The 14,202-nt window shown below is 43.4% G+C and overlaps 1 protein-coding gene across 1 annotated transcript; it reads right to left on the bottom strand.

The window, feature by feature from the left end:
• Positions 1–4,692: 4,692 nt before the first annotated feature.
• On the bottom strand, positions 4,693–8,232 carry C11H6orf52 (chromosome 11 C6orf52 homolog). The gene is made up of 4 exons (XM_036867749.1): positions 8,162–8,232; positions 7,752–7,932; positions 5,443–5,488; positions 4,693–4,850 (listed from the first exon to the last, which is right to left on the bottom strand). Exons 1-4 carry the CDS (start codon positions 8,230–8,232, stop codon positions 4,693–4,695), a joined length of 456 nt encoding a protein of 151 aa, XP_036723644.1.
• Positions 8,233–14,202: the final 5,970 nt, after the last annotated feature.

Genomic DNA, 14,202 nt, shown 5'->3' on the forward strand with positions numbered 1-14,202 from the left:
CAGCTAGGGCCACATTCATAGTATGTCGACTAGAGTTTTTTTCTCTAATATTAAAAAGTCCCCATCATTTTGGTACTTCGAACTTAAAGAATAAAGGTGCAAAGCCTGTCCTGCCACTTGTTCAGTTTCTACAGAAGCTCTTCCTTTAGCCTGTTTCCTCCTATTAGAGGCGACTCTGGTTAAATAAGACATGCATATAACAAGGTTCTCTCTCGGTGGGTCCCCTGGTACAGCTGTCTCAGTCATGGTCCATATTTGGCTGAGAAGGTGGAAAGGGATGGATTCCTCACTCCTGCAAGCTTCCAGCAGAGGTGGAATCAAAACACTGATGGAAGGACTTCCCTGGTGGCGCAGTGGTTAAGAATCCGCCTGCCAATGCAGGGGACACGGGTTTGATCCCTGGTCAGGGAAGATCCCACATGCTGCAGAACAACTAAGCCCATGCACCACAGCTACTGAGCCTGCGAGCTACCACTACCGAGCCCACGTGCTGCAACTACTGAAGCCCGCGTGCCCTGGAGCCCGTGCTCCGCAACAAGAGAAGCCACCGCAGTGAGAAGCCTGCGCACCGCAACAAAGAGTAGCCCCCGCTTGCTGCAACTAGAGAAAGCCCGTGTGCAGAAATAAAGACTCAACGCAGCCAAAAATAAATAAATAAATAAATTTATATATATTAAAAAAAAAAGACACTGGTGGAGTAGATACATCTCAGAAGGTTCCAGCAGTCCCTGCCCAATGGCTAACAGGCATCTCCATTCTAACGCACCCATAACAACCCTCGCCACCCTACTGCTCTCCCAGTTTTCTCCACTTCAGTCAGTGGAACCACTGTCCATGCCATTACTCAAGCCAAAATCCCTGGGGTAATTCTAGACGCCTCCTATCTGTCTCACTACAATTATTAAGAGCTGCCATGTCATCTCCAAAAGGTACCTCAAATTTCTCCCCTTCTCTCCAAATCCACAGCTACGACCCCAGGATGAACCTCCAGCCTCTCTCCCAGGGCAGCTGCAGGTTTCCTTACTGGTCTCCCCACCTCTGCTGCCATCTCCCTCCAAGCTGTGCCCCATAAAGCAGCCAAGTGATAGTTGGAAGACAAAAAACAGACCACGTGAGTCCCCGCCTTAGAGTCCTTTAGTTGCTTCCCAATACAGTTTTAATAAAATCCAAATTCTTTACGGTGACCTAAAATTCCTTCCTGAACTTGTTCGTGACTAACACACTAACCCAGGCATTCTCAACAGGGGAAAATATCTTCCCCAAGGAGGCAAAAATTGGTTCTGGAGAGTGAAGAAAGGGAATTAACTTTTTCAATGTATAAAACACAGATATAGAATATATAGAATAGCTATGGAATTAACATTTCACGGGGGGTGGGGGATGGTTGGGGGAAAGGTGTCTAAAGGGCTCCAGAAAGGGAGCTGTAATGAACACAGCTGAGAAACCCTGCTCGCACCTCACCTCAGACCCCGCTTCCCCTGATGCTCTAGGCCAGTGTTATACCATAAAACATTATGCAGTGATAGAAATGTTCTGTAATCTGCACTGGCTAAGACGGTAGCCCCAGACACGTGTGGTTATTGAACACTTGAAATGTGACTAGTGTAAGAGAGAAACTGAATTTTAAATTATCATTAATTAAAATTTAAATTTCAGGAACTCCCTGGAGGTCCAGTGGTTAGGACTCTGTGCTTCCACTGCAGGGGCCCGGGTTCGATCCCTGGTCGGGGAACTAAGATCTTGCAAGCAATGCAGCATGGCCAAAAAAAAATTTTTTTAATTTCAATAGCCACATGGGGCTACCATATTGGTACAGCTCTAGACACACTGACTGGTCTCCTTTTGATTCAAGGACACCAAGGTCTTTGCACATGCCAGCTGGATCTGTTAGGATACTTCTGCTACAAATTACAAAAATTCAGAGTGGATTAAAGAGTAAGAAAATACATTGTGAAGTAAGTCAGAAAGAGAAAAACAAATACTGTTTGCTAACACATACATATGGAATCTAAAAAAAAATGGTTCTGACAAACCTAGGGGCAGGACAGGAATAAAGACGCAGACGTAGAGTATGGACTTGAGGACACGGGGAGGGGGAAGGGTAAGCTGGGACAAAGTGAGAGAGTGGCATGGACATATATACACTACCAAATGTAAAATAGATAGCTAGTGGGAAGCAGCTGCATCGCACAGGGAGATCAGCTCTGTGCTTTGTGACCACCTAGAGGGGTGGGATAGGGAGAGTGGGAGGCAGACGCAAGAGGGAGGGGATATGGGGATGTATGTATACATACAGCTGACTCACTTTGTTATACAGCAGAAACTAACACACCATTGTAAAGCAATTATACTCCAATAAAGATGTTAAAAAAATACATTATCGTACATAATGCCTAGACGTACAGAGACTCCAGGGTTAGCTAATTCAACAGCTCAATGCCGTTATCATGGATCCAGTTTCCTTCCATCTTCCTTCATTGCCATTTCCAGTTGATCGGCACTGCCTTCAGTTTGTTCCCCTAACTGTCACAAGGTAGCTGCAACAGTACTGAGCATTATATCTAAATCTAATGTGCAGAGAAAGAGAAGGTATCTGTCTTCTGTTTCTCCTTTTAAAAAATGAGGGGGGCTTCCCTGGTGGTGCAGTGGTTGAGAATCTGTCTGCTAATGCAGGGGACACGGGTTCGAGCCCTGGTCTGGGAGGATCCCACATGCCGCGGAGCAACTAGGCCTGTTGAGCCACAACTACTGAGCCTGCGCGTCTGGAGCCTGTGCTCCGCAACAAGAGAGGCCACGATGGTGAGAGGCCCGCGCACCGCGATGAAGAGTGGCCCCCGCTTGCCACAACTAGAGAAAAGCCCTCGCACAGAAACGAAGACCCAACACAGTCAAAAGTAAAAAAAAATAAATAAAATTTTTTTTAAAAATGAGGAAAAATTCTCCTCACATCTCATTAGCCAGAATTTTATCATATGTCTCTACCTAAACCAATCTCTAGCAAGAGGATTGGGACCACTGCATGTGTCTCAGATCGCACAAGAGCCATTCCCTAGAGCCAGATATGATGCTGGCCCCCAAAGCACATGGCTGTATGAGGAGAATGGATACCTGAACAGGTCAGGGCTCTGTAGGAAAGTGGGGCCTTGCACACCTTCTTTTGGGATGGGGAACATGAATGGAGAACCTTACCATTGTCCCAGGTAGAACTAGATTGAACCAGTTAGGAATTTCCCAATGCCAGTGGTTCTCAAAGTGTGGCATCTGTACCATCAACAGCAGCATTACCTAGAAACTTTTTAGAACTGAAATCTTCAGGTCCCATGCAGACCTACTGAATCTGTGTTTTAACAAGCCTTCCAGGCAGTTCTGATGCCCTCTAAGGTTTGAGATTCATTGCTCTATTCCAGTGGTTCTCCACTGGGGGCATTCTACCCCCAAGGGACACTTGGCAATGTCTGGAGACATCTTGGTTGTCACAATTGGGGTATGGCATGCTACTGGCGTGTAGTGGTAGAGGTCAGGACATTGCACAGACAACCTCCACAGCAAAGAAGTGTCCAGCCCAAAATTTCAGTAATGCCAAGCTTGAGAAACCCTGTCCTATGCTATAGGGCAGGACAAGCTCCTTTACAGTCCGTCCAGCTCTCCTTGTTGGATTTAGCTCTTTGAGCCTCGTTGGGACAAGGATTAGCATGTATTAAACACTCTCAAAACAGAAGTCTATGGACAGAGTCTGGTTAACTAACCTAAGTAACAAGTCTTCAGGACTTCAGGTCACTCAGATCAGTCCCGGGGGTCTCCTTAAGTACCCACCCATGGCAAAGCAATCAACAGGACACGGCGTTTACCTTCAGGACCAAAAAAAAAAAAAAAAAAGGAACCCATATTTTATAAGAGACACAGTCAACATATGCATTGAAGTTTCAGAACTGGTGTTTATGGGAGTCCAATTCCTCTATCTTAGAAGGCTGATAATCTGTTTTGATCAAGCACACTTTTTCCATGCTGAGGATTCAACTGTGACAAGTGAGTTTCCACTGTCTTCTGCTGTCTAGTTCTCTCATAAGAGAGCCTGAGGGTCAGGAAAAGGAAATCAAACATCTAGTTCTAATCTACATTTTTCTATACCAGATGCAGGCGAGAAACCTTGTATTGTCTGTGAATAGAGGAATGCAGCAAATTATATCAGAGTAGCTAATGCCACCATCAGTTCAGGTCAGGCTCATCTCATATTAAACCTATTATCTTTTTTTTTTAATTGATTTACAATGTTGTGTTAGGAAACCTATTTTCAAATGTCTTAACAGTGCAGCCTGTTCTACCATGATAGTTCTGCGACCTCTTCTGGCACTTACATAATATAACATACTTGGGACCTCCCTGGCAGTCCAGTGGTTAAGACTCCATGCTTCCAATGCAGGGGGCGTGGGTTCGATCCCTGTTTGGGGAACTAAGATCCCACGTGCTTCGTGGCACAGCCAACAAATGAAAAAACAAACAAACAAAACCATAATGTAACCACACTTCCGGAAATGAATGTGCTGGTAAAATTTATTTAAATTATGTTCTCTCATCTCCATCACATTTAAGTCTTGGAAATCTGTATTTGCATACAGAATCCAATACATTCCTGGGAGAATTTTTTTTTAACAAAAACAAAACAAGATACAATTAATGTGATAGTTGGGTAGCTTAATGAACATCTTGCTTTTGGGGGGTCTCATCTGGGATTTCAGAGTGAACTGTATCCAGAGGCTGCCAGTGGCAATTCATGAGAGAGTCATAGAGTTCTTCACTTTCCACCATAAATTCTTTGTTTAACTCCTCAATATTCAAATGAAGATTTGGATCTGCAGAAGCCAATAACACATATGAAAAAAAAAATACAGTGTTACAGGACACATATTAGAAACGGCTTAAAATTAGAACTTTTAAAAAAACATTAGCAGGAAATATTGCAGACATTTAATGTTAAATTTTTTAAATTGTGTGTTTACTTTCAATAAACTTAAAAATAGAAATTGAAGCTAAAAAAGTAGTGCTACCAGACTCAATGAGCGTCTAGATGGTGGCAGAGATGGAGAAAATGGATGGAATTGAGAGATAATGTGGAGATGAACGGACAGGACTTGGAAATGCATTAAACTTGGAGCAGTCTTGAGTTTCTAGCATGAGGACTTGGGCAGATACAATGCCAAAGAGTGAGCCAGAACTAAATCCCTACGACAGGGCTTTGAAAAATAAGCATGCTGCTTTATCTATTTAGTTAACAGATTGATGTAAGTGAATAAATTGTTTATAGCAATTAATTCAGAAACAGAGGGAGACCTACACTGGAATTCTCCAGTAGGATCTCTCAGTTTCTAGCCAGTTGAGTGAATGAGGAACCTGGAAAAGGGGTTAGTTTTGTTTTCAACGAGGGCAACAGAAGGTTTCTGTTACCTTCTAGTGAATCTTCATCTTGGTTTTCAGCCAGAGCTGTGGTTTCCTACAATGAAAATCAGTATGTTAAGAAAAAACTAATTTTACTTAAAGGGTTACTCACTTTCTTGGAAGAATTTAGCTCTCAAAAATAATATACACTAAACTCCCTTTTGATCAACTTTACTTTGAATTTTGATTAAAAGAGCCTTTAAATGATATAAGTGCAATGGGTGAACCGCATCCATAGAAGAAAAGTCACAAAGGAGGAGCATCAGACAAAGGCGTCTGGCTTCTCTGAAGTTTCGGGGAACTAACTGGCATCCTGGCGCCTGGGCAAGGAACCAGACGGCAGGGAGCCTGGCATCAGACTCCACAGGTACTGTAATAGGCACCCAAATCTCCACCTGGAGCTCTGCCCTTCCTTCCAGGTGACAATCTGCAAAGTCTCCATGAGCACATACCCCTCGTGGCCAAAGCAAACCAATCAATTATCTTCTTACGTAAGGAAAGAAGTAAATTCCAGAAGCACTCCCAAAATAAATCTTGGTTAGTTACTCCAGACTCTGTGGGCTCTCCTGGGGCAATGCAAGTTTTTACAACTCCTCTCTGCAGGCACCGGCTGGGAACCTGCCTTTGTCAAGGACGTACAGCTGATTCCAGGGCCCCTGCTGTCTAGTTCCTCGCCCAGGCCCCAGGATGCCAGTTAATTCCCCAAAACTTCAGAGAAGCCAGATGCCTTTGGCTGAAGCTCCTCCTTTGTGACTTTTCTTCTATGGACTCAGTTCACCCACTGCATAATTGGTTAATTTCTGAAGTTGATAATATACTCAAACCTATACCTCTCTATTTAAAGATACAAAGTTAACCACAGGAAGTCAGACCATCTCCAAAAGAGCACAAAAAAGAGAGAAGTGAAAGAAGAAAAATATGATAAAACCTCAGCTGGGAGTTTCCTGGTGGTCTAGGGGCTAGGACTTGGCACTTTCACTGCCAAGGGCCTGGGTTCAATCCTTGGTCCGGAACTAAGATCCCACAAGCACCGAGGCACAGCCAGAAAACCCCAAAAAACAGGCTTGAAAAATTGGAAATGAAAGTCTGGGCAAAAAAATACCAAGCAAATGCACGTTTTAAAAACTGAAGGCTTAGGTGTTAAAGCCAAGGCTATCACACAGAGTGTTACTGTGCACACAAATTGGGGGAAAAAACTTGTAACACTTTGACTGCAAAGTGCTAATTTCCCTATTATGTAAATATCTCACACAGTCAAGAAAAGGGGGGGGGGACACAAGGCAAAAGGAAAAAGGTAGACAAAGGACATCAATGAAGTCACAGAGCACAGATACCAATAAACATGTGAAAGTTATTTGCCCTCAATGAAAGACAAATGCCTTCCTCACCTGTCAGGCTGGCTAATCACACACAGAAAATCATGGAGAAGCAAGCCATACCATCGATGGAAAGTGTAAGCTCAGGCAGGCTTTTTGGAAAGAAGCTTCCTGTTTAAGATTTTAATTGTCATATCCTTTCATCGAGAACTTCCCCTCCTAGAATTTTTCCCTTAGCCAAAAAACACTCAAATTCTTGAAAAGAGGTAAAAGGAAGTTTGTTAAAGCACCGAAAACATTTAAAATGTCAGTCGATAAGTGATGAGCTAAAATCACAGCACATCCAAATAGGCAACTTTTAAAGAAAGCTCTCCTGGTGCAACATAGCAGCAAGCAAGGAACAAACTAGTAAGCCTATCCGACACTGTCCGTTCTAGCCAAGGCGCCCCGAACTCCCCAAACAGAAATTAAGCCCATTCACAGTGATTTAGTGAGAGTAGAAGGGAAAATCTAGAGGCCATAGATCCACTTGAACAATGCTTTCTTCTAAGTGAGGACGGAACGGGGAAGAGAGTGGGGTGGTGGAGGCTTTCTCTTACTCCAATACCTCTTTTAAAGAAATATGTTACTTTAGTCATCAAAAAAGTAAAATGTGTTAATGTTTGCTGCTACAGCAAAAAAAAAAAAAAAGTACCTCTTGTCCAATGTTAAGTGTTTAAGGGTAAAATCTACTGAATGATGCTAAGCTACAATTCAGTAGCAAGAATTCCCGCACAGACCTCACCAACCTATTATTTTATTTTTGGAAAACAGTGAGGACTGAAATTGTTTGCAAGTCAAAATGTCTCAGGTCATCAGCTTCTACTCTCTGGTACTAAATTAGGGAGCAGAAGCCAGGGCTGTGGGAATTTGAATGAGAAGATCTGGAAGCGTGAGGAAAGGAAAAAGATGTTTCCGTACGGGGCACCCAAACCACACAGTATTAATGCCAGGGAGAGATACCTTGGGTGTAAGCGAAGTTTCAACTGGGTATCCGGAGGTCTCACGCACAGAATAAAGGTTGGGTCCATTTCCGTCCATTCCATAGCCGCAGCTACAGCCAGAAGGAGGGTAACATCTGTGCTGCCGCTGGTACCAGTTGCCAAAGGGGTAACCCTGGCAGGAATGGAAGTCTGCCTTCACTCTAAGAGCAGAGGGGAGAGGACAGGAATGACATCACCCATCAAGGCAGAATCACTCAAAAACCCAGGACTCCCTCTTCTTTCCCAGACGTTACAAGTAAGGATGATTTCCGCTTTCACTGTTTTAAGCACACCTATTTTCAAAGCAACAGTTTGTAAACTGCCAAATCGTATAAGAAACAGAACACCATCGGTCTTCCTTTTCCTTCAGAGTAGGAAAAATCAGCTCACCTTTGCCAGTACCAGTAATAATTATTTTGTTGCGCTATGCCGAAACCTGCAAAACTCTCTTGTTCAGCCATTTATCCAGACACTTGATAAAACGATCGGAAATCCACACTTTTGACTCCTGCATCAAAAATTCCAGCTCCTGGTCTAAACCCCCTCAACCCCACAAATAACTCTTACAGCTGCCTCTGAGATAGGAATTACCTGCAGTGTCAATTTCGGCCAGATACTTAATTCCTTGACTTTCATGTGGGTTAAGGAGTGGGTGGGGTTGGGAAGGAGTGTATTGGGGTCACCTGGGGGAACTCCTGCAAACTTCCGCGGGCTTTGAGCTGCCTGACCCCTCCCGCAACTGTCAGGCCCGGGAAAGCCAGCCAGAGGGGGGAGGTTCGGGGGGAGGGGCCAGAGAGGGAGCGTGAGTTGGGCAACTGTGAAGCACGCAGAAGTCCCACCCTCCCCCCTACAATAATATGTAAGGGAGTCACTTTTAATCACTAAAACCTTAAGACAAAGACTACAATTTGATGCTTCCCTCCTCAGTTCCATCATCTGCAAAGAATAACTATTGGAACCAGCATCTAGCGGACTTTTTTTTTTTTTTTTTGGCCGCGCCCTGCGGCACGTGGGATCTTAGTTCCTCCACCAGGAATTGAACCCATGCCCCCTGCACTGGAAGCATGGAGTCTTAACCGCTGGACCTCCAGGGAAGTCCCTGGATTTTTTTTTAAAAACATCCTCTGCAGGTTGAAATCTTTACCCCAACCAGCTGGTGGGAAGAAGTGGTATATCACACATCTCACACACACACACACACACACACACACACACACACACCCCTACCTTAATGCAAGTGCAGGAAAAAATTTTAAAGAAATATTTCTGTGATTCTGTGTGTTTTTTTGTTTTGTTTTGTTTTTTAAAGCATGACAAAGCAGTGCTTCCTAAACTTCAGTGCAGGTTCAAATTACCTGAGCATGTTTAAAATGTGGGTCCGGAGTCCATAGATTTGGAGTGGAGCCTCGGATTCTGCCTTTCCAGCCAGCTCCCAGGCCCTTTAAGTAGCAAGGCTACACAAAATGTCAACATGTAAGAAGATAACTTTTGAGTCTAAACAGGGACACTTAGGGTCTGGTCATTTCCTTGTAGCTTGTTGATAACTATTACACTATTCAAATGCTTAATGTAGTCTATATTTACCTGTAATGTGAAAAATAATCATCATGTTGAATTCAAATCATTCAATCATTCACCCATCATTTACTAAGCTCCTCCTATATGCAAGGTGGGTGCCTGGCATTAGTGATACAGTGGAGCTTATACTCTAGGGAATTTCCCCGTGTTCAAGGGAGATGTTATTGATTAGCAGCTGTGCGCACATCGCTAGGGGTCACCCAATATCTGGTTTCCTTTTCTTAATAACAGAACCCTGGGACTTCCCTGGTGGTGCAGTGGTTAAGAACCCACCTGCCAGTTCAGGGGACATGAGTTCGAGCCCTGGTCCGGGAAGATCCCACATGCCACGGAGCAACTAAGCCGGTGTGCCACAACTTCTGAGCCTGCACTCTAGAGCCCACGAGCCACAACTACTGAGCCCGTGTGCCGCAACTACTGAAGCCCACGTGCCGAGAGCCCGTGCTCCGCAACAAGAGAAGCCACCGCAATGAGAAGCCCACGCACCTCAATGAAGAGTAGCCCCCGCTCACCACAACTAGAGAAAGCCCGCATGCAGCAACGAAGACCCAACACAGCCAAAAATAAACTAATTAATTAATTTTAAAAAAATAACAGAATCCTGATTTTATTTGGAGGTAGCAACAGGCCTCGTGTCCAGGTGGCCAAAGTCTGGCTAATAAATGTAAATCGAACTATCACAAGGGGATTGAGGACAGCGTAGGCAGAGGGAGTTTGCTTAGCTGGAAGGAGGCCTTTCTGTCCTCCACCCTTCCCCCAGGCCTAGTGTTGAGATTACGGATGTGATGGCTGAAGACAAAATAACTGCACCTCTCTTGGCCTATGAGGTGATATGAAGGAAGAAGTCACACGACCAAACACAGGATCTTTTTTTTTTTTTTTTTTTTTCAATTGGCTGCGCGGCTTTCGGGATCTTACTTCCCCAACCAGGGATTGAAACCGGGTGCTTGGCAGTGAACGCGCTGAGTCCTAACGACTGGACCGCAGGGAATTCCCAAAACACAGGATCTTAAAGAGAGAACAGATCTGGGTCCCTGAGGACTGGGGTCCCTGTACCAGCACTAGACCAACCTACCTCCAGATGCCCTTCACTTAAGAAACAAGTTATCTTGGGACTTCCCTGGCAGCCCAGTGGTTAAGACTCTGCCCTCCCAATGCAGGGGGCACAGGTTCCATCCCTGGTTAGGGGACCTAAGGTCCTGCATGCTGCACAGTGTGGCCAAAAAAATAAATAAATTAATAAATTAATGTCTTGTTTAAGCCACTACTGTTAAGTTATATAAGGTTAAAAACAATTCCTTTTTTTAGAAAACTATTTTGTTTCTGTTTTCTTTAAAAAATTTTTATACAACTTTTAAAGGTTATTTTCCATTTACAGTTATTACAAAATATTGGCTATATTCCCTGTGTTGTACAATACATTCTTGAGCCTGTCTTACACCCAATAGTTTGTACCCTCCCCCCCCAACTAGTAACCACTGGTTTGTTCTCTGTATCTGTGAGTCTGCTTCTCTTTTGTTGTTATATTCATCAGTTTGTTGTATTTTTTAGAAAAAGACAAATTCTTAAATACTGGAGCAACGTAGAAATCAAATTCAACATATCAGTTAAGATTCTTTCATAAAAACGTTAATATCTTTTTTTGGTCCTCTTATTTTAGGACTGACTATTTTTTTTTGGAAAGAAAATCGGAATTTTGGCTATGAATGAGTGAGAGGGGTGGAGCTGTAGTTGGAAAGGAATGTGGGAGTTGAACCTTCAGACAAGGTGGTAAGGAGGCTGGGGTTGTAGGGGAGGTCAATAGGGCATGTTGAACCCACCCAGGAAGACGGCAGGAGCCGGGGCACCGAAGGCCATGAGCAACGCTCCAGAGATGAAGATGGACATTCAGGCGATTTTTAGATGATGGTGACAAGAAAGGGTTCACAAATCTTTCCTTGATCTCAGCCTCAAGTGCAAACCTCTCAAAGCTCACCAGGATTATTCCCATCAAGCAGGTGAAGCAAATTTCTATCAGGCTGGTGTCCAGGGGAAGCAGCCCACTCTGCTCCACGCGCAGAGGAGACCAAAGTCCTCTGAGAATACAAGCACATGCAAGCTCGGTAGAGTCCCCAAATTTAACAGACTTGCCACCTGTCACACTGTGAAGAGAAGGTAACTAAGAGGGAATGTTAGACGCACATGATATTTCTAACAGGGCCGATTTCTCTCCACTGTATCTTGCTTTTAGCTCAGTATATCCACCATATCACCACCCTCACCCACCTCCCAAAAGGAAAACTGGCTTTTTTCTTTAGCGAACCAAAGCCAGGTACTCAATAAATATTTGAGTGAATGAATAAGTCAATGCATGGCTCAAGTGTAAGAAGCTTTTCTATCAATAATTTAAATGCAAAACCAGAAATCCTGTTGCGCTTTAGAGTTAATGATCCCTGAAGTGTTGGTGGTTTCTTGGCAACTGCTGTTTTCACAAGAATGAGATTGAATGGCTTTTTACATCCTGAGTTTGGAAAGAGAACAGGAGGTTTGGCAGGAAGTATGCTCAGTTTGAATCCAGTTGAGCAGATATATAATATTGTATTGTGTGTTTTTCTATAGACATGAAAAACCACTTTTCTCCATTAAAGAGAAGTTCGAGCCCAAGGAAACGTAAAAGGCAGCAGCAACACCAGGGTCTACTGTTACTTAGGTGTGTGGAAACAGTTCTGGACCTACTTCAGCATTTATAACCTCAGACTGGATTAGAGTATTTTAGCTTTAGAGGCACTAATCTTTTTGAAAATGTAATAAAATTTTATCAATGCTCTCCTCCATAAATGTACATACATAATTTTGCATATAATTTCAGGGCATTCAGAGGCCCAAAAACTTATCCATGAACTCCCCCAGATTAGGAACCCCTTGACTAGATGCTCTAAGGTCTTCTAAGCTCTATGATTGGTTCCACTAATTTTTAACAGTAAACAAAGAAAGAAAAGGAGTAAACCATTTTGAGTTGTTTATGTCACTTGCATTATGGTTTTCATTCTAGAACCAACTAGATTCTAAAAGAATCCTGGTTGGAGCAAAACCCACAAGGTTCTTCTCTAAAATGTGACAGATACTCAACTATACTCCAATAAAAATTAATTAAAAAAAAATAAAATGCGGCAATCTGGCAAAAGATGCTGACCGTAGTAATTATCCTGTTATCGTGATACATTAAAATTAATTTCAAATGAGAAATAATTCTTCTCAAACAGCAGTTGAGACTTCACTGGGGTAATGAGGCAGGGCACCAGGGGGATTTCAGAAGCATCAAAATACATAAAGCACATGATTTTGAAACACAGTTTTAGAAAAAAGTGGGTTTTTTTTTTCCTTTTCGGATGAGTGACTATGACTTCCCATTAAAATAAAGATATGTAAAAAGTCATACATTTAAAGACAAAATACGAGACTTCAAGAAATGTCCTGCTTACTCATTCTTTTTTTAAAAATTTTTCTTTATTTATTTTTGGCTGTGTTGGGTCTTCGTTGCTGCGTGCGGGCTTTCTCTAGTTGTGGCGAGCGGGGGCTACTCTTCATTGCGGTGCGCGGGCTTCTCATTGCGGTGGCTTCTCTTGTTGCGGAGCACGGGCTCTAGGCGCGCGGGCTTCAGTAGTTGTGGCACGCGGGCTCAGTAGTTGTGGCCCACGGGCTCTAGAGCTCAGGCTCAGTAGTTGTGGCTCACGGGCTCAGTTGCTCTGCAGCACGTGGGATCTTCCCGGACCACGGCTCGAACCCGTGTTGCCTGCATTGGCAGGCGGATTCTTAACCACTGCGCCACCAGGGAAGCCCCTGCTTACTCATTCTTTGTCCCATGCCCAGGGGACAACCACTCCAGAAATTCACATTCCTCTGACTTTAGTGGTTCTCTGGTGGAAGAACCACCAGAACTAACAAGCAGTAAATAGGAAAATAACTTAAATAGTAAAACAACTTGTGCCTTTTGGTAACCTAATGAGATAACTAACCCAAAGGGAAGGAATTACAGGCATACTTCGTTTTTTGCACTTCGCTTTATTGTTCTTTACAGATATTGCTTTTTTTTTTTTTTTTTTTAAACAAATCGAGGTTTGTGGCGAGCCTGCATGGAGCAAGTCTATCAGCACCATTTTTCCAACAGCATTTGATTCCTTCGTCTCTCTGTGTCACATTTTGGTAATTCTCGCAATATTTCAAACTTGTTCATTATTATTCTATTTTGTGCAGTAATCAGTGATCTTTGCTATTACTACTAGGACTTGACGAAGCCTCAAATGATAGTTAGCACTTTTCAGCAATAAAGTGTTTTTAAATTAAGGAATGTGCATTTTTTTAGACATAATGGTATTGCACACTTAATAGACTACAGTATAATGCAAACCTAAGTTTTATATACACTGGGAAAACAAAGAACTCGTGTGACATGTCACTGCGGTGGTCTGGGACCCAGCCCGCACTCTCTCTCATGGGTGCCTCTATTGCCAAACAGTGAAACTGGTTTTCAAGAGGCTGAGAATGAGCTAGACTTCAGCATTTCAGTGCCTGAGGAGTCCTTACACATAGAGTCGCCAAAGCACACAGAAGACAAGGCTTCCCTTGCGCTGCAGTGACAACCAAAGCAACCAAAATGAAATCATTTCTACGGTATCCAAACCAGCATCAATTAAAACAAACCTGAGTAAAACACGGACTGACGATTCAGAACACCGGTGAACAAATGTCCTCAGAGACAACAGGGTCTAAGAGCTATAGGATGTGTTACAATCCATATGGGGGCTGAAGGGTCGACACCAACCTGTGTGTCAACCTCGTATCCGTCATATCCACCCACTAGGGCGTTCATGAGA

Source organism: Balaenoptera musculus, chromosome 11 (genome assembly GCF_009873245.2).
Source record: "Balaenoptera musculus isolate JJ_BM4_2016_0621 chromosome 11, mBalMus1.pri.v3, whole genome shotgun sequence".
NCBI classification, from domain to species: Eukaryota; Metazoa; Chordata; class Mammalia; order Artiodactyla; family Balaenopteridae; genus Balaenoptera; species Balaenoptera musculus.

What these genes read in the sequence shown, in the direction of transcription:
- C11H6orf52 (XM_036867749.1), bottom strand. Translation starts at nt 8,232, where the DNA reads ATGGCTGAACAAGAGAGTTTTGCAGGTTTCGGCATAGCGCAACAAAAT. An exon ending in TATTACTGGTACTGGCAAAG is followed by an intron (nt 7,933 to 8,161) that starts GTGAGCTGATTT and finishes CTCTGCTCTTAG; the next exon opens with AGTGAAGGCAGACTTCCATT. An exon ending in AAACTTCGCTTACACCCAAG is followed by an intron (nt 5,489 to 7,751) that starts GTATCTCTCCCT and finishes TTTTCATTGTAG; the next exon opens with GAAACCACAGCTCTGGCTGA.